The sequence below is a fragment of the Scyliorhinus torazame genome, chromosome 5, assembly GCF_047496885.1.
Source record: "Scyliorhinus torazame isolate Kashiwa2021f chromosome 5, sScyTor2.1, whole genome shotgun sequence".
Taxonomy (NCBI): Eukaryota; Metazoa; Chordata; class Chondrichthyes; order Carcharhiniformes; family Scyliorhinidae; genus Scyliorhinus; species Scyliorhinus torazame.
The window spans coordinates 150,372,516-150,390,798 of NC_092711.1; the positions used below are offsets into that span (position 1 = coordinate 150,372,516).

At 44.5% G+C, this 18,283-nt stretch overlaps 1 protein-coding gene and 1 long non-coding RNA gene across 7 annotated transcripts in view; one reads left to right on the forward strand and one right to left on the reverse strand.

Moving 5' to 3' along the window:
- The window catches only part of LOC140422057 (uncharacterized), a 74,455-nt gene that overhangs the window by 42,163 nt on the left and 14,009 nt on the right, over positions 1–18,283 (reverse strand). Inside the window, exons 1-2 of one of the 6 annotated variants that reach the window (XM_072507036.1) lie at positions 4,941–5,053; positions 698–3,056 (exon numbers count right to left, since the gene is read on the reverse strand). In XM_072507036.1, coding sequence (XP_072363137.1) covers positions 1,614–2,708 — 1,095 coding nt within the window. In that variant the 5' untranslated portion in view covers positions 2,709–3,056; positions 4,941–5,053 and the 3' untranslated portion in view covers positions 698–1,613. Of the gene's footprint in view, positions 1–697; positions 3,353–4,916; positions 5,054–18,283 lie in introns of those variants that run through there. The other 5 variants (XM_072507037.1, XM_072507038.1, XM_072507039.1 and 2 more) reach the window with 5 other exon arrangements.
- On the forward strand, positions 4,862–10,011 carry LOC140422118 (uncharacterized). Its single transcript, XR_011947266.1, has 2 exons — positions 4,862–5,218; positions 6,228–10,011. It is a non-coding gene; the product is annotated as an uncharacterized lncRNA (long non-coding RNA).

Here is an 18,283-nt window from a genome sequence, read left to right on the forward strand (position 1 = left end):
GAAACGGAAGCAATGTCATAAACCTGCTGACCTGTTGATCTTCTCGGACTCTTCGTCTCATCCCTCATACCATTATCTTGTCCTTTGATAGAACATTAAAAGGTTGGAGAAGACTCATCCATTCCTTATCTTGTCTTATTCATACCGCCCTGGGTTATGACGGGTTAGCCTTATCAGAAATTCCAGAGGTCAGGCATTTTGGAATAGCTAAATTAGCATTCCTTACAAAGGGCTCTGGTACATTGAAGTGGCTAGGTCAGCTTTTCTTACATTGTACTGAATAGTTGACCAGTTTTCCCATCATGCCATTACTTAATTTGTACAACATCACACTCACTCTGCTGTATCTAGTATTCACCCTCCCAGTTATTCTGAAGGTGCTGATTCAGGCTGATTGACAGATCCATGCTCACTGCTTCCTGTCCTGGTTTGAATTGGATTGGATTTGTTTATTGTCACGTGTACCGAGGTACAGTGAAAAGTATTTTTCTGCGAGCAGCTCAACAGATCATTAAGTACATGAGAAGAAAAGGGAATAAAAGAAAATACATAATAGGGCAACACAACATGTATCCTGGACAGAGAAACCTGAAAATCTTCCTGCAGACTGCTAGTCTAAATACATATAGATATCTGTATATTTATTGAGCGAAAGATACGTTTAATAGTCACAGTTACTTGAACAGAGATACAAGGATGATGTGAGGAAGAGCTTTATTAAACAGTGAGTAGTCATGACCGGGAACTCGCTGCCTACGAGGATGATAGAAGTGGAGACAATCAACAATTTCCAAATTTAAATTCTTGGACTTTTGAAGGAAATAAACTTACAGGAGAACGGGGATAGAGAGGGGGATGGGACAGACTGGATTGTTCTACAGAGAGTCTGGACTCGAGTTATTGAATGGACTCCCCCTGTGCTGTAAGGACTCTATGACTGGAGATATATAACGTAGCTACAGTACTATATTACAAGAGTAGAAATAGTAAAAATTTACTTCATTACAGAATCTTGAATAACATATGTTATACCACAGTATTAAACATTTAATCTCTATTATACAATAGCACTCAAAATATTTCTGTCCTATGTTAGTTTATAGTCCCCATAAATGTCAGCCAACTCCTGGGAAACCGCTGCTTTATTTGTGGACATTAGGAAAAAGACCGTCCTTTTACCCAAATAAATGTGTCGAGAGGGCGTGAAGGATGTCAGAATGGGCGGCACGTTAGCACCGTGTTTAGCACTGATGCTTCACAGCTCCAGGGTCCCAGGTTCGATTCCAGGCTTGGGTCACTGGCTGTGTGGAGTCTGCACATTCTCTCCACGTCTGCGTGGGTTTCCTCCGGGCGCTCCGGTTTCCTCCCACAGTCCAAAGATGTGCAGGTTAGGTGGATTGGCCGTGCTAAATTGCCCTTAGCATCCAAAAAGGTTAGGTGGGGTTACTGGGATGGGGTGGAGGTGTGGGCTTCAGTAAGGTGCTCTTTCCAAGGGTTGATTAGACTTGATGAGCCGAATGGCCGCCTTCCGCACTGTAAATTCTATAAATGAACACGGTTGATCCTGGATGTGATTAACAGCAACACCGACAGCAGAATCTGACCCCGTGTAATCATCTGTGAACTCTTTGGTGTGACTGCTGGTGGGATAACTGAGAGAATCCCTTCCCACACACAGAGCAGGTGAATGGCCTCTCCTTGGTGTGAACTCGCTGGTGCCTCTGCAGGTTTGATGAATGAGTGAATCCCTTGCCACAGTCAGAGCAGGTGAACGGTCTCTCCCCAGTGTGAACCCGCTGGTGTGTCATGAAGTGGATTGAATGGTTGAAGCCCTTCCCACACACACTGCAGGTGAACGGTCTCTCCCCGGTGTGAACTGTCTGGTGCGTCTGCAGGGTTGATAATCGAGTGAATCCCTTCCCACACACAGAGCAGGTGAATGGCCTCTCCCCAGTGTGAATCCGCTGGTGTTGCAGCAGGCTGGATGACTGAATAAAATTTTTCCCACACACAGAGCATCTGAACGGCTTCTCACCTGTGTGACGTCGCTGATGAATCAGCAGGGTAGATGACTGAGTGAATCTCTTCCCACATTGAGAGCAGTTGAATGGTCTCTCCCCAGTGTGAATTCGCTGGTGTGCCCGCAGATCTGGTGACTGAGTAAATTGCTTCCCACACTCAGTGCAGGTGAATGGCTTCTCCCCTGTGTGAACTCGCTGATGTCTCTGCAGATTGGGTAAGTGAGAGAATCCCTTCCCACACACAGTGCAGGTGAACGGCCTCTCCCCAGTGTGAACTCGCTGGTGTGTCTGCAGATTGAGTAACTGAATGAATTCCTTCCCACACTCAGAGCAGGTGAATGGCCTCTCCCCAGTGTGAACTCGCTGGTGTCTCTGCAGATGGGATAACTGAGTGAATCCCTTCCCACACTCCGTGCACGTGAATGGCCTCTCCCCAGTGTGAACTCGCTGGTGCGTCTGCAGATTGGGTAACTGAGTGAATCCCTTCCCACACTCCGTGCAGGTGAATGGCCTCTCCCCGGTGTGAACTCGCTGGTGTGTCTGGAGTTTGAATGAATCACTGAATCCCTTCCCACATTCAGTGCAGGTGAAGGGCATTTCCCCGGTCTGTCCATGTTGATCAGTTTCCACTTCAGACAGGCATCCAAATTTATTCCCCAAATTCCCGTGTTCCCACAGATTCTGCATGATAAAGGTGTCCCTTGTGTGTCCCCAGATTCAACAGTATGTTGAAAATTCACTTACATAGAACACAGGTACGGTCTCTCCCCACTGTAAATGGTGCAATGTTTTTTCAGGCTGTGTAACTGTGTAACAACAGTCTGTGCTGTGGAACACTCTCACTCGCTGTGTGTGTGTTTTCCAGTCACGCAGATGATTAAAATCTTTTGAAGCCGTCAGAACAGAGAAACGTTTTCTCCTTCTAAATTTAAAAGCTGATGATATTCTGATCCCAGCGAATGGAGCGACTCCACCAGATCTTGATGTGACGTTTGGTTTGAGATTTCAGTATGTAGATCCTAACCTTCTGATATCCTGTAAAAGGTGTTTACAAAAGACATCACTGTCAGCCCAGGACAGAAATTCAGAACAGACAATTCTAGTTTCTCTGGAACATTCTTTCCTCTCTCATTCCCCAAAAGCTGTAAATCTCCATCCCACACACTCTCCCTCCATTCCCACTCTGCTGTATCTAATATTCACCCTCCCAATTCTCCTGAGGGGCTGATTCATGAGGGATCCAGGCTCACTGCTTCTTGTTGAAGAGGTGAAAATCTTCATCCAAGCGTCTATTGATTCGATAAAGGGGGGGGGGGGGGTCTAATAATAATCTTTATTAGTGTCACAAGTTGGCTTACATTAACACTACAATGGCATTGCTGTGAAAATCAACCAGTCGCCACACTCCGGCGCCAGTTCGGGTACATCGAGGGAGAATTTAGAATGTCCAATTCACATAACAAGCGCGTGTTTTGGGAATTATGGGAGGAAACCGAGGCAACCAGAGGAAACCCACGCAGACACTGGGAGAACTTGCAAACTCTGCACAGTGACCCAAGCTGGGAATTGAACCCGGGCCCTAGCACTGTGAAGCAACAGTGCTAACCACTGTGCTACCGTGCCACCCTGAGGAAGGGTTTAATTTTGGTAGCGAGTGGTTAAGAGTTTTCTGCCTATGATGGAGGTGGAAGTGGAGACGAATATTGATTTTAAAATAAAATTGGATAGGTATTTGAAGGAAATTAACTTGCAGGGGAACGAGCAAATAGAGGGGGGATGGAACTGACTAGTTTGTTGTAAAGAGAGTCGATATGGACTCGAGTTACTGAATGGATTTCTTCTGTGCTGTAATGACTCCATGACTGGAAATATATAACATAGCTACAGCACTATATTATACAACTAGAAATAATAAGAAATGTACTTTATTGCAGAACTATAAATAGTATATCTATTATGTACCATATAACACTAAACATATCTCTGGCGTATATTAATTTATTGTCCCCTTAAATGTCAGCCATCTCCTGGGGAAAGCAGCCCTTTAATTGTGAATATTAGGAAAGAGACCATCCTTTTAGCCAGACAAATAAATGTGTCAAGCTGAGGGAGCAAAGGATGTCAATGTCTTTAAGAGAGAGAGAGACCTGGGCCAAGCTTTGCAGAATCTGCACCCTCCCTGGATTCACTTCCTTTCCCTTCAGTTGCTGCAAGTGACCAATTGAAGGTGAGAATGAGAAAAGAAATGGAAAGGGGGAAGCATTGATTTCCTCCTAGATGTTGTACAGAGGAGAAAGTTTTAGATCTTTTAGTTTGTTAACAATTCTACAATACAACAGGACAACGCTGAATACAGAACAATCAGCAAGAAAACAAGGCCAGCGACTCCCCAGCGGTAGCCCCACATCAGTGGAAACGTGTGTGGGGTAAATCATGGGTGTGGAAGCAGTACATGCATGTCAGTAAGAGCAGGCGTGTGTGAAGGAGTATCTGAGTGAATGCTGCATGTGCCGGTCTGTGAGAGTGTGTGTGAGAGAATGAGCAGCACCGACCATCAGGAAAGGACACACCGACACCGAGAGAGACCCCTCCCCTCCCCGGAGGGGCACAGTTCAGCCCCAAAAGGCGGTTCCATTGCCCAAGAGACCAAGGCAGAGGACAGGGTAAACACACAAAACACAATAGTCACGATGCAAAAACACATCAGCTGCACCAAAGACAAAAAGCTCCAAACAATCAATAAAACGAAGCCGTCAGCAGCCGAGCCCGCGCGTGCGCACTCCCCCGCCCCCCCCCCCCCCCGCACATTCTTCCACATCCGCGGAAAGGCCCCAAACACATCTCCGGGTTCCAGTGCGCGTGCCCGGCGCGCGGGCACCGGATCCCCGCCCCCACCAATTGTTCCCTCTCCCGCCACACCTCCTCGAGACAAGGTTTCCAGGCAACCGGCTCCGGCCAGAGCGAGAAGCCGCTCGGTGATCACCCTCTCGGCCCGGGACTGCGCATGTCCAAGGGAGCGGGGAGACTGCGCGTGTGCGGGGTAGAGCCCGCCTCCTGACCTTCCAGCTGACATATTGACCAATGGGTCGAATTGGAGGACCGGAAGGACTTTGTCCACCAGCCAATCAGAGCGCGTGTTTGTGTGAATGACGATTGAGCTTTGCACGGACTGAAATCGACTCTTGTCTGCAACATCTGTGAGTAAAACACTTTCTTTTCTCCCCCTTTCCATTTATTTTCTCGTTCTGACCTTCAGTTGGTCACTTGCAGCAACTGAAGGGAAAGGAAGTGAATCCAGGGAGGGTGCAGACTCTGGAAAGCTTGGCCCAGGTCTCTCTCTCTCTCTCTCTCTTAAAGACATTGACATCCTTTGCTCCCTCAGCTTGACACATTTATTTGTTTGGCTAAAAGGACGATCTCTTTCCCAATGTTCACAGCTAAAGGGCTGGTTTCTCCAGGAGATGGCTGACATTTAGGGGACACTAAAAATATCAGACAGAGATATGTCGAGTGTTATATGGTACAGATTAGACATATTATTTATGGTTCTGTAATAAAGCACATTGATTATTATTTCAAGCTTCTAATCTAGTACAGTAGCTATGTTATATATTTACAGTCATCTTTTTCCTCAGAAAGTTGTTAGTCTCTGGATTTCTCTTCCACAGGGCCCAGTGGAGTCTGGGGTCATTGAATATATTTGAGGATGAGTTGGACAGATTTATATTTGACGAGGGAGTCAAGGATTATGGGGAACCGGCAGGAACATGGGGAGAAAGCTGAGATGAGTCTCAGTCATCAGGTATTTTCAAGACAAAGGTTGATGGGTTTCTAGATATTGAATATATCAAGGGATATGGGGGAATAGTGTGGGAAAATGGTGTTGATGTAGATCACCCAGTGATATGATTGAATGGTTGAGCAGGCTGGATGGGCCATTAGCTTATTCTTTATTATGATCTCTGTGTCCAGGACAGGAAGCAATGATCATGGGTCTGTCAATCAGCCTGAAACAGCACTTTCAAGAGAATTGGGAGGGTGAATATTAGATGCAGCAGTGTGAGAATAGAGGGAGAGTGTGTGGGATGGAGATTTACAGCTTTTGGGGAATGAGCGAGGAAAGAATATTCCATGGAAAATAGAATTATCTGTTCTGAATTTCTCCCTGTTAAGAGAGGTGATATTTTTTGAAAATTGTTTTTACAGGATATTAGAAGAAGAGAAATTACAGATAAATCTCAAACATCACATCTAGATCTGACAGAGTCACTTGGATTCCTTGGGACCTGAATATTATCGGCTTTTGAATCTACACAGAACAATGTTTGTCTGTTCTGGCTGCTTCAGAAGATTTTGAACATTTGTGTGACTGGAAAAGCACCGAGACACATACACCCAAGTGAGCGTGTTCGAGAGCAGTGACTGTGGAAGGACCTTTAACCAGTTACACAGCCTGATAGAATATTGCAACATTCACGGTGAGGAGAGACCGTACATGTGTTCTATGTGTGGACGGGCTTCAACTAATTGTTTGACCTGAAGAGACACGAGAAGATGATGAACATGGAAAAACCGTGGAAATGTTGGGATTGTGGGAAGGGATACAGATACCCATCTACGCTGGAAATTCATCGACGCATTCACACTGGGGAGAGGCCGTTCACCTGCTCTGTGTGTGGGAAGGGATTCACTTGCTTATCCCAGCTGCAGAGACACCAGCGGGCTCACACTGGGGAGATGCCATTCACCTGTTCTCAGTGTGGGAAGAGATTCGGTCATTCATCCACCCTGCGGGCACACCAGCGAATTCACACTGAGGAATGGCCGTTCACCTGCTCTCAGTGTGGGAAGGGATTCGCTCAGTTATCTAACCTCAATTCACACCAGCGAGTTCACACTGGGGAGAGGCCATTCACCTGCAATCAGTGTGGGAAGAGATTCACTGAGTTATCCAGCCTGAAGTCACACCAGCGAGTTCACACAGGGGAGAGGCCATTCACCTGCTCTGAGTGTGGGAAGGGATTTACTCAATTATCGACCCTGCAGACACACAAGCGAGTTCACACTGGGGAGAGGCCATTCACCTGCTTTCAGTGTGGGAAGGGATTCACTCATTTATCCAGCCTGAAGTCACACCAACAACTTCACACTGGTGAGAGGCCATTCACCTGCTCTGTGTGTGAAGATGTTCAAGGAGTTATCCAACCTATTGGTCCACCAGTGAGTTCACACCAGGGAGAGGCCATTCACCTACTCTGATAAGGGAAAGGCATTCAATGATCCATCCCGCCTACGGAGACATCAGTGAGTTCACACTGGGGAGAGGCCATTCACCTGCTTTCACATGAGGGCCTCAACCGGGACCTGGGATTCATGTCGCATTACATTCATCCCCCACCATCTGGCCTGCGAAATCCTACCAACTGTCCTGGCTTGATACAATTCATACCTCTTTAACCTGGGGTTACCCCATCTCTGGATCTGTAAGGATTTAATCACCTGCTAATGGTCGCATTCCAAGCATTGTTTGGCATCTTTGAATTTGTCTATATATGTGTTTCTGGAACAGACCTCTTCATTCACCTGAGGAAGGAGCAGCGCTCCGAAAGCTAGTGACATCGAAACAAACCTGTTGGACTTTAACCTGGTGTTGTAAGACTTCGTACTGTGCTCACCCCAGTCCAACGCCGGCATCTCCACATCATGAGGGAGAAAGGAATAGAAGGATATGCTGACAGGGAGATGAAGAAGGGTGGGCAGAGCCTCATGTGGAGCATAAATACTGACAGATACCAATTGGGCCGTCTGGCCTGGCCCTGTGCTGTAGACTCAATGGAACAGAGACAAATGTATTTATTTTAGATCTACCTGTAGTGGGGGGAAAAACACCATAAAGTAAATGTCCTTCAGCAGCTTTTAAGAACATAGGACATACAGTGCAGAAGGAGGCCATTCGACCCATCGAGTCTGCACCGACCCACTTAAGCCCTCACATCCACCCTATCCCCATAACCCAATAACCCCTCCTAACCTTTTTTGGTCACTAAGGGCAATTTATCATGGCCAATCCACCTAACTGGCACATCTTTGGACTGTGGGAGGAAACCGGAGCCCCCGGAGGAAACCGACAGGCAGACATGGGGAGAATGTGCAGACTCCGCACAGACAGTGACCCAGCAGGGAATCAAACTTGGGACCCTGGCGCTGTGAAACCACAGTACTGATCACTTGTACTTTGTGGATCATTTCAGTGGAAATGTGCTCTCCCAGGCTCAAAGAGCATCAGCCCACTGGAAGCAAAGTCGTGAGATTGGCCAGAATATACCCATTGTATAGAACCTTGGTTAGACCACAGCTGGAGTACTGTGTGCAGTTTTACTCCCCTTACCTTAGAAAAGGTATTATTGCCACAGAGGGAGTGCAATAAAGGTTCACCAGACTTGTATCTAGCTTCCCCTTCAATATATTCACGTTGTTTACCTCAACCACTCGCTGTGGTAGTGAGTTCCACATTCTCACCACTCGCTGGGTAAAGAGGTTTCTCATCAAATCCCTATTGGATTATTGAACCCCTTCATCATCTTAAAGACTTCCATCAGGTCACCCTTCAGTCTTCTCTTTTCTAGAGAAAAGCAGCCCCAGCCTTTCCTGTGGGTTAATGTTCTCAGTTCTGATATTATTCCTGGGCAGCACGGTACCACAGTGGTTAGCACTGCTGCCTCTCAGCACCAGCGACCCAGGAGGTTCAATTCCGGCCTTGGATAACTGTCCGTGTGAGTTTTCACTTTCTCCCTGTATCTGTGTGGCGGATGTGCAGGTTAGGTGGATTGGCCATGCTAAATTCCTCCTTAGTGTCCAAATGTTTAGGTTGACGGGTTATTGGGATAGGACAAGTGAGTGTGCTTGGGTGGTGTACTCTTTCAGCGGGCTGGTACATAATGTGAGGGGCTGAATGGCCTCCTGCACTATAGGGATTCTATAAATCTTAGTTGCACCTTCTCCAGTGCCTCTATTTCCTTTTTCCAAATGGAGATCACAAATGTTGACAGTGCTCCCAGTGTAGTCTAACCGTTGTCTAAACAAGTTGAACATAACCTCCCTGTTTTTCAATTCTATCTCTCTCGAATGGAACCCTCTGTATGGGCCCCACAGTTTAGGAAAGATGTGAAGTTCTCAGAGAGGGTGCAGAGGAGGTTTATGAGAATGTCACCAGGGATGAAGGACTTCAGTTAGTTGGAGAGACTGGAGCAGCTGAATTTGTTCTTTTTCAGACATAGTCATTAGTACCCAGAAGGAGGACATTCAGCCCATCGAATGATATGGGAAATAAAGTGTGAATGTGATTAAAGTGAGTTATATTCATGAAAGCTCTCTGTCTCTCTCACACACTTTTCCCCACCAGATCCATTGGCCTGCACATCTGTTGTTTCATTCATGGGATGTGGGCATTGCTGGCTGGGCTGCATTTGTTGCCCATCCCTAATTGCCCTTGAACTGAGTGGCTGCAGTTAAGAGGCAGCCACATTGCTGTGGGTCTGAAGTCACAAATAGGCCAGACCACGTCAGCATGGCAGATTTCCTTCTCCAAAGAACATCAGTGAACCAGATTTTTTTTCCAACCATCAACAATTCCTTCCTGGTCATCAATGACTTTAATTCCAGATATAAATGAATGCAAAATTCACCATCTGCCGAACCTGGATCCCTATTGTATTTCCGTGGGTCCTTAGATTATTAGTCTAGCTATTGTTTTCCTAGATCTGTTTTGTGAGCGATGAATATAGATCACTATAGCCGATAATTCTGAGCTGTTTTCGAGTTGTTTCCTTGACATCCTGTACTTTCCCACTAATTTGCAGAAACAACAGCCTGACCAGCAGCAACTGTACTGTGTATAAACGTGTGTTATTGCAACTACTCCTTGAGATGCTTCGGTTCGCCGAAGCATTCCCTGCATGTTTGTAATAAAGATTCCCAAACTTTTACCAACTCTGGACTCCGAGTGACATTTGTCCCACAACAACCTGGTGTCAGGAACAGGATCCACTGACGGATCCTGATTTAACAGTAAGAATTCTTACAACACAAAACAATGTGTTTTGAATCACAAAACAAACCTGTTGGACTTTAACCTGGTGTTGTAAGACTTCCTGCTGTGCCCACCACAGTCCAATGCCGGCATCTCCACATCATGGCTCTGATTAAAGGAAGGTCCCCGTGGACAGCAAACACTTGGGTGTTGTTTGTTTTATACCACCCGTGTTTAGTTCAGTCTGACTGACAACTGGGGCCTCCTCGGAACCTCAGGGATCTGTTTCTGGTCTGTTTCTGTGACGTCCACTCGATGTAATTTCAATAACTGTAACATTTCAGACAGGAATTGTCGGTTTTACACCAAGGATATGTTTGGGGGCGATGCTGAAGTCCCCGTAACCGAGAGGGTTTTGTAGCTGCCAAAATATGAGGGGATAAAGCCGTAAGGGAGGTGAAACAAAAAGAGTTAGGCAGTTGGACAGAGTTTGGCATGTGTTCCGAGGTCCCAGATAGGGGTCAGCCAGCATCATCACATCGATGGATCTGCACAGAAAAGCTCCAATCAGGCGGAACTTACAAGTCCATGGTGAGGTTAGTGTCTCGGGGATTTGAAGGACCCTTGGAAGATAAAGAGGTCAGAGTGGACTCCCCCACAGCAGGAAAGGTAATTTTGAAATTCCTTTGGTCCTCTTCACAACATTTTCTTGGGAATATAATTCAAGAAACATAAAAGCTGCGTTTGTGCTGGGGGTCACACCCGAGGGCAGTGTTTCTGCAACCTCCTAAGAAGGTGCCAGATGTAGAAGGAAGACTTTGGAAGTTAAATAAGTTTGTCTATTTTTTCAGAGTATATGGTACTTTTCATTTGGATCAGTTTTGTTCAAGTCGGGTTGTCTCCACCAGAAGGCAGAAGCTGCCGTGCTTTATTGGTACCATGGCAGGAAACTCTCGGGCATCTTTATGATGCATGTTGATGACTGTCTATGTGGTGGTACGAGTGAGTTCCAAAACAATGTTACTGACAGGATCTGAACAACATTTAAGGTTGGAATCAGGCTTCTGGGACCTTTAAATAAATTGGATTGGAAAGCGAGCAGTGTGGGTCTGATGTGACTTTACATCAACAATTTCACGGAGACAGTATGAACCCTGTCACAGTCAATGGGGCTGGGGTCTCAGAGAAAGTGGAACATAGGAATTGGGAGCAGCAGTAGTCAATTCAGCCCTTCGACCCTGCTCTGCCATTCAATCAGATCTTGGCTGATCTCTTCCTGATCTAAAATCTACCTCCCCACATGTTGGCCATATCCCTTTAACCGTTTTTGAAATCAAAATATATCTCTCTTTCTTGAAAACATTTAATTACTGAATTTTGCAAATTCACCGCCGTCTGCGATAAGTAGTTCTTCCTCATCTCAGTTCTAAATCTACCGCCTCTCAACTTATATCCGTGACCTCTTGTTTCCCCACAAGGGGGAACATTTGGTCTATGTTTACCTTATCAATCCCATTTAGTATTTTATACAACTCGATCAGATCCCTCTCATCCTTCTAAACTCCAGCAAGTATAAGCCCAAACTGTTTCCTCACGTCAAACCGTTCATCCCCGGAATCAATCTGGTGAACCTCCTCTGAACTGCCTACAATACCACCACATCCTCCTTCAAATAAGGAGGCCCAAACTGGACACAGTATTCCAGATGTGATCTCACCAACACCCAGACAATTACAACAACACTGCTCTACTTTTATACTCCAGTCCTTTTGCAATAAACGCTAACATTCCATTTGCCTTTTTAATTACATGCTGAACCTGCACTTTCTTGTTGAATACAATCTGATCACACAGAGGGGTGTCTGATAATAGCGAAAAATTACAGATCTGCGCTTTGAGCCTGAGATCTCTTATGAAACTGTCAAGTGTTTCACATGCCTTTTGGACTCTTTTTCGGAATATATAGCACTCAAACATTTCATTAATCTGCAATTCACAGTGTCTGTTGAACTTTTCTGTGACTATTATATTTTTTCTTATCAACTTCACTCTTGAAGTAGAATGAGTTATACAATTCTAACGCTTGTGGTCCAACCATGGTTAAGCACAGCGCAATCTTTCACTGATCACTGCCCGCTTCGAGGTCTGAGGCTGAGAGGTACAATTTAAACTGTGGTTTGAAATTCCTCCAGTTTACATCTACTTTACCCAATGTCCTGAACTGCTTTGGAGCCTGCAAACCCTCCATGAAGCTTCGACTGGGCTCTTCTGTTCAAAATGACTGGCTTCCATGAGGGTGTTGCAATCAGTCTGGATGAGATTTTTTTTTGACCTTCGCAAGTATTTTGGGGGGGAGATTGTTTTCTTTTCCTCTCTAAATCTAACTATTCTATCTTAGGATCCACTCCTGGTACCATGTGATGTTCTCTGTTGTGTACGTGGTGTTGAACAAAGAACATCAAGCTAAGTAAACAAACAAAGCTGATTTATTTACACTACATAAATAAGATACGAACAAGTTCCAAGGTAAAAGTTATTAAATGAAACAATATCTCTAACTACTGATCTCTCAACTATGCAACTAATCTCTCATGCCGAAACATCTTCTCCCAGAATCACAGGAGTCACCTGATATTTATTTGACTGCTCCTTATCTCCATCTGGTGGTGAGAAGTATGAACATAAAATTGTTAACCCTTTGTCATCTTTACAATTTTCATATTGTTACAGATCCCTCTGCCCAGATGCATCTTGAATCTGCTTTCCATTTAAATAATAATTTGCCTTTATTATTTTTGGCCAAAATGGATAACCTCACACTTATCTACATTAAACTCCATTGCCAAATTTTAGCCCAATCTCCTATCCTACCTATATCCATCTGTAAAATCTTTACCTCCTCTTCACTGCCTGCATTCGCACCAATTTTAGATGTTTCCAAAGCTGGGACTGAGCAGCTGCAAAGTCGAAGCCAATTGGATTGGCTGGGCTCACAGACAAGGCCGGACACAAGTTTTGATGTCGTCGAGCTGAGTTCTGTAATGAAACGTCCAAAGGTCGAGGACATTTAACGGTTGAACAAAACGTTAAAAAATACAAGATGGAGAAATGTGAGCTGAAATTTCCATCTTTGGGTGAGCTAAAGAGTATAAAATAGATTGTTTGCAGTGATGCCTCTCACTCGCATGAGACTGTCTCAGTGTCTGGACAGTGAGTGATGTTTAAAAATCAAACAACATTTTTCCTTCTAGATTCAAAGGTCGATGATATTCAGCTCCCATGAATCGTGTGACTCTGTCAGATCTTGATGGGATGTTTGGTGTGAAATTTCTGTCTGTAAATCCTCCCCTTCAACCCTGTAAAAGGAGTTTACAAAAGCCATCGCTGTTAGTGCAGGATACCCAAATGGAGTGCGAAATTCGATCCTGTTGTAAGATCTGGGTTTGGCTCCAATCTCAATTGTAACACTCAAATCAATTACATGTCAGAATGTGTTGCGATCGTTATCTAAATGGAACCTGCTGCTCCTGACTAGTTACAGACCATTCCGGGTACAAGAATGTTGTCACAGAATTCATTAAGTTGATTGTAATAAAATCACAATACTTAACATCGTCAGTGGATCAGTCTGTTTACTCTGGGTCACCAGCTCTCGAGTTCCGAGTGACTGTGGGCTGTCACTTGTTCTTTTTTCTAAAATACATTTAGAATACCCAATTAATTTTTCCAATGAAAAGCAATTTAGTGTGGCCAATCCACCTACCCTGCACATCTTTTGGGTTGTGGGGGTGAAACCCAGAGTGACCCAGAGCTGGGATTGAATCTGGGACTTTGGCACTGTGCTAACCACTGCGCCACCATGTTGCTGCTGTCTCTTGTCCTGTTGACCGATGTCTAACTTCTTACTTCATGTTGTGTTGTGCACCGAGCTCCAGAGAATTGTAGCTCATTAACCTTTTCTAGAAACCAGCTCGATACATGGTCGGTAGTATCCTGAACTTCAGATTGGCCCAAAGAGTGCATGATCAGTCGCTGATTGATTAAATGGTGCAACATCAATGTCTGATTGGTCTCTGAAGGTTGTTGGTCACCTTGCTGATGTTGTTTCCCATTTACCCAGTCACCTTGCTGATGTCACTTCCCATTAACTACTAAATAGTTACCCAGGACCTCAGTCACTTGTGGTAACATCCTTTTTTTATTGCTGTCTCTTGCTGTTTTATTACGTTTCTAGCTTTTGCACTAAGATAGCAAGGCAGCACAGGTAATTTGTGTGTCTACGTACTTGTAATAAGAGGATATGTGGTGTCAATTCCTCATGATTGATGTCCGTCAGGCTCATCGTCCTGATACATCTCAGGTGTTATGTGTAACTTCTCAGTGACTGCTGATGCCTGAAGCAAGTTACTTAACTACAAATAGCTGTAAGTACACGAGATACACAAACTTAAACTAACACAGCAACTACTACAGAACATAGAAAATAAATCCATAAAGGTGATTGGTATACTAAAGTTCAAGTAGCAAGATACACATTACAAAACAGCATTATCTATTAATAAATGACGTGTTCATAAGAAATACAAATCACAGAAACTGCATAACGACAACATCATTACAGAAACATTACAAAACCCAAATTAATGCAGATAATCTGTGTATACTTTGAAGGAAAGTGATTATTTTGCTTTAAGTTAAAAAGCGAATACAATTGAAGACATCATTTCTCCAGCATTGACACGCACAATTAATCTACAAGAAACATCATATACAACAGAGATTCTCATTCTGCATTAGTCCTGTGGTAAAACCATAAAACGTAACCCTACTTTGGGCTAAGACAATATGGTACAAGTCACTTGTCGAGGAGTGCACCTGAATACAGAAACTCACAGAGTGCGATACTGTATTGAGTGAATTGATTCATACACTTTGATTCTGTGATAACCGAACATAACTAAACCAAATCTATTAAAATGACTAAATAGTGACTTCCCTTGAATATTATGATCACTGTTACCCAGATGCTCCATCACCATGTTTATTGATGAATCCTGTCTCACTGCACACTGAGGTCTCGGATAGACTGCTTCCTGGTTGGCTCCAGAAGGAACAGCTCTAAGAAATTCTCCCCCAAAAACTTTATCAACCCAACATATTTTTGCCAATCTGATTATCCCAATCTACTTTTTTTTTCTTTATAAATTTAGAGTACCCAATTCATTTTTTCCAATTAAGGGGCAATTTAGCGTGGCCAATCCACCTACCCTGCACATCTTTGGGTTGTGGGAGTGAAACCCACGCAAACACGGGGAGAATGTGCAAACTGCACACGGACAGTGACCCAGAGCTGGGATCGAACCTGAGACCTCGGCGCCATGAGGCAGCAGTGCTAACCACTGCGCCACCATTCAGCCCATCCCAATCTACTTTGATTAAAGCCACCCATGATTATTGTGGCACATTAATTACAAGCCTTATTTATCACTCCTTGTTCATTCTACCTGCAGTATAACTACTGTTAGGAGGCCCGTTAACTACTCCCAAAAAATACATCGTATATTTACTATTTGTTAGTTTGACTGAAATTGATTGCTCATCCTCATCTTTCAGGCTAAGGTGATCACTCAGTACTGACAAAATGTTATTCTTAATTGACAGGAGTGATCTCTTCAACTTTTCCTAGCTTCCTGCCATTCCGACAATACCCTTCAACATTTAGATTCCCGCCTTTGTCAACTTTTGACCAAGTCTCTGAAATGTCTATCAGGACACACATTTATCTCTTTCCACACTGATAATTCATCCCTTTGTTACAAATGCTGCGCATATTTCCAATCCATTTTCAGGAGTTCAACAATCCAACCAGGATATGATGAGAAACCTCTTTACCCAGCGAGTGGTGTCAATGTGGAACTCGATACCACAGCGAGTGGTTGAGGTGAACAGCATGAATACATTGAAGGGGAAGCTAGACACAAACATGCGGGAGAAAGGAATAGAAGGATATGCTGATGGGGGCGATGAAGAGGGCTGGGTGGAGGCTCATGTGGAGCATTAATACTAACAGAGACCAATTGAATCATCTGGCCTGGTCCTGCAGACTCAATGGCACAGAGACAAATGTATTTATTTTAGATCTACTTGTAGTGGGGGTAAACACTATTTACTATCCAGGATCAAAGAAATGTACTTCATCAGATTTTTAAAATAATAATAATCTTTATTATCACAAGAAGGCTCATATAAACACTGCAATGAAGTTACTGTGAAAAGCCCCTAGTCGCCACATTCCGGCACCTGTTCGGGTACACCGAGGGAGAATTAAGAATGTCCAATTCATCTAACAAGCACATCTTTCGGGACTTGAGAGAGGAAACCGGAACATCCGGAGGAAACCCACGCAGACACCGGGAGAATGTGCAGACTCCACACAGACAGTGACCCAAGCCAGGAATCGAACCTGGAACCCTGGAGCTGTGAAGCAACTGTGCTACACACTGTGCTAACGTGCTCCCCTTGTAGACCATTTCAGTGGAAATGTGCTCTCCCAGGCTCAAAAAGCATCAGCCCACTGGAAGGAAAGTCGTGAAACCGACCAGAATATTCCCATTGTATAGAACCTTGGTTAGACCCCAGCTGGAGGACTGTGTGCAGATTTACTCCCCTTACCTCAGGGAAGGTATTATTGCCACAGAGGGAGGGTAATGAAGGTTCACCAGACTTGTTCAGGGAATGGCGGGACTGTCCTATGAAGAGAGATTGGGGAAACTGGGCCTGTATTCTCTGGAGTTTCAAACTGAGAGGGGATTTCATTGAAACCTACAAAATACTTAAAGGAATAGACAGGGTGGGTGCAGGTGAGATGGTTCCCCTAGTTGGAGAATCTGGAACCGGGGGACACAGTTTCAAAATAACGGGGAAGTCATTTAAGATCGGTCTCGGAGGAGACATTTCTTTACTCAGAGGGTTATGAATCTTTGGAATTCTCTACCCCAGAGGGCTGTGGAAGCTCAGTCATGGTGTGTTTAAAGCAGAGACTGACAGATTTCTAAATAACAATAACACAAAGGGATATGGGGATAGTGTGGGGAAAAAGGCATTGAAGTGGATGATCAGCCGTGGTTGTATTGAATGGTGGAGCAGGCTCAACGGGCTGAATGGCCAAGTCCTGCTCCTATGTTCCAAAATTACAAAGATAGGCAGGAATGTAAATTGTGAAGAAGACATAAGGAGGCTGCCAAGTAACATAGATCAGTTAAATGAGTGGGAAAATGTTAGTGGGAATGAATCCGAAAGAATCACTCGACACTCGGGTCTGCACCAATCGTCAGTTTATTGAGGTTACACCGGCAGGGAACGAGTCACAGAGCGATACAGATACATCTCCGCCGAACAAAGAAAATCAGCGATCTTTATACCATTTCAAACAGTTACTCCGCCCATCTCGGCTGGACTCAATCCAATCATAGTGATTATAGATTACATATATTGACCTTTAGAACCAATGAAATTGGATATTGGGCAGCAAGGACCTGTGTGATCATATCATGGACACTTGGGGGGGGGGGGGAAAGAGTTACTCATGGTCTTATGACATCTTCCAGACCCCCTTATCAACCACCCCTGGGTCTTTTTTTTTCATTAAAAAAAATAAAATTAGAGTACCCACTTCTTTTTTCCAATTAAGGGGCAATTTAGTCTGGCCAATCCACCTACCCTGCACAACTTTGGGTTGTGGGGGTGAGACCCATACATACGGGGAGAATGTGCAAACTCCACACGGACAGTGACCCAAGGACGGGATCGAAGCTGGGACCTTGGTGCCGTGAGATAGCAGTGCTAACCACTGTGCCACATGGACAGATTTCTGATTTTCTCTCCTTGATTTAAGGTACTGGTCTGTGGTTCCCCATTTTCTCTCTCCCTCCTTAAATATTGGGGTTACATTTACCACCTTCCAATCTGCAGGAACAACTCCAGAATCTATAGAATTTTGAAAGATGATCACCAATGTATCCAATATCTCTACAGCCGCCTCTTTCAACACTCTGGGATGTAGAGCAGCAGCTTTTGGAGGTTTATTAACTTTCAATACCATTAATTTCTCCAGTACTACTTTTTTACTAATACTAATATCTTTTAGTCCCTCGTGCTCACTAGTCCCTTAGTTCTCTCGTGTTTTGGGGACAATTTCTGTCTCCATGAAGACAGACACATTGTTTAGATTCTT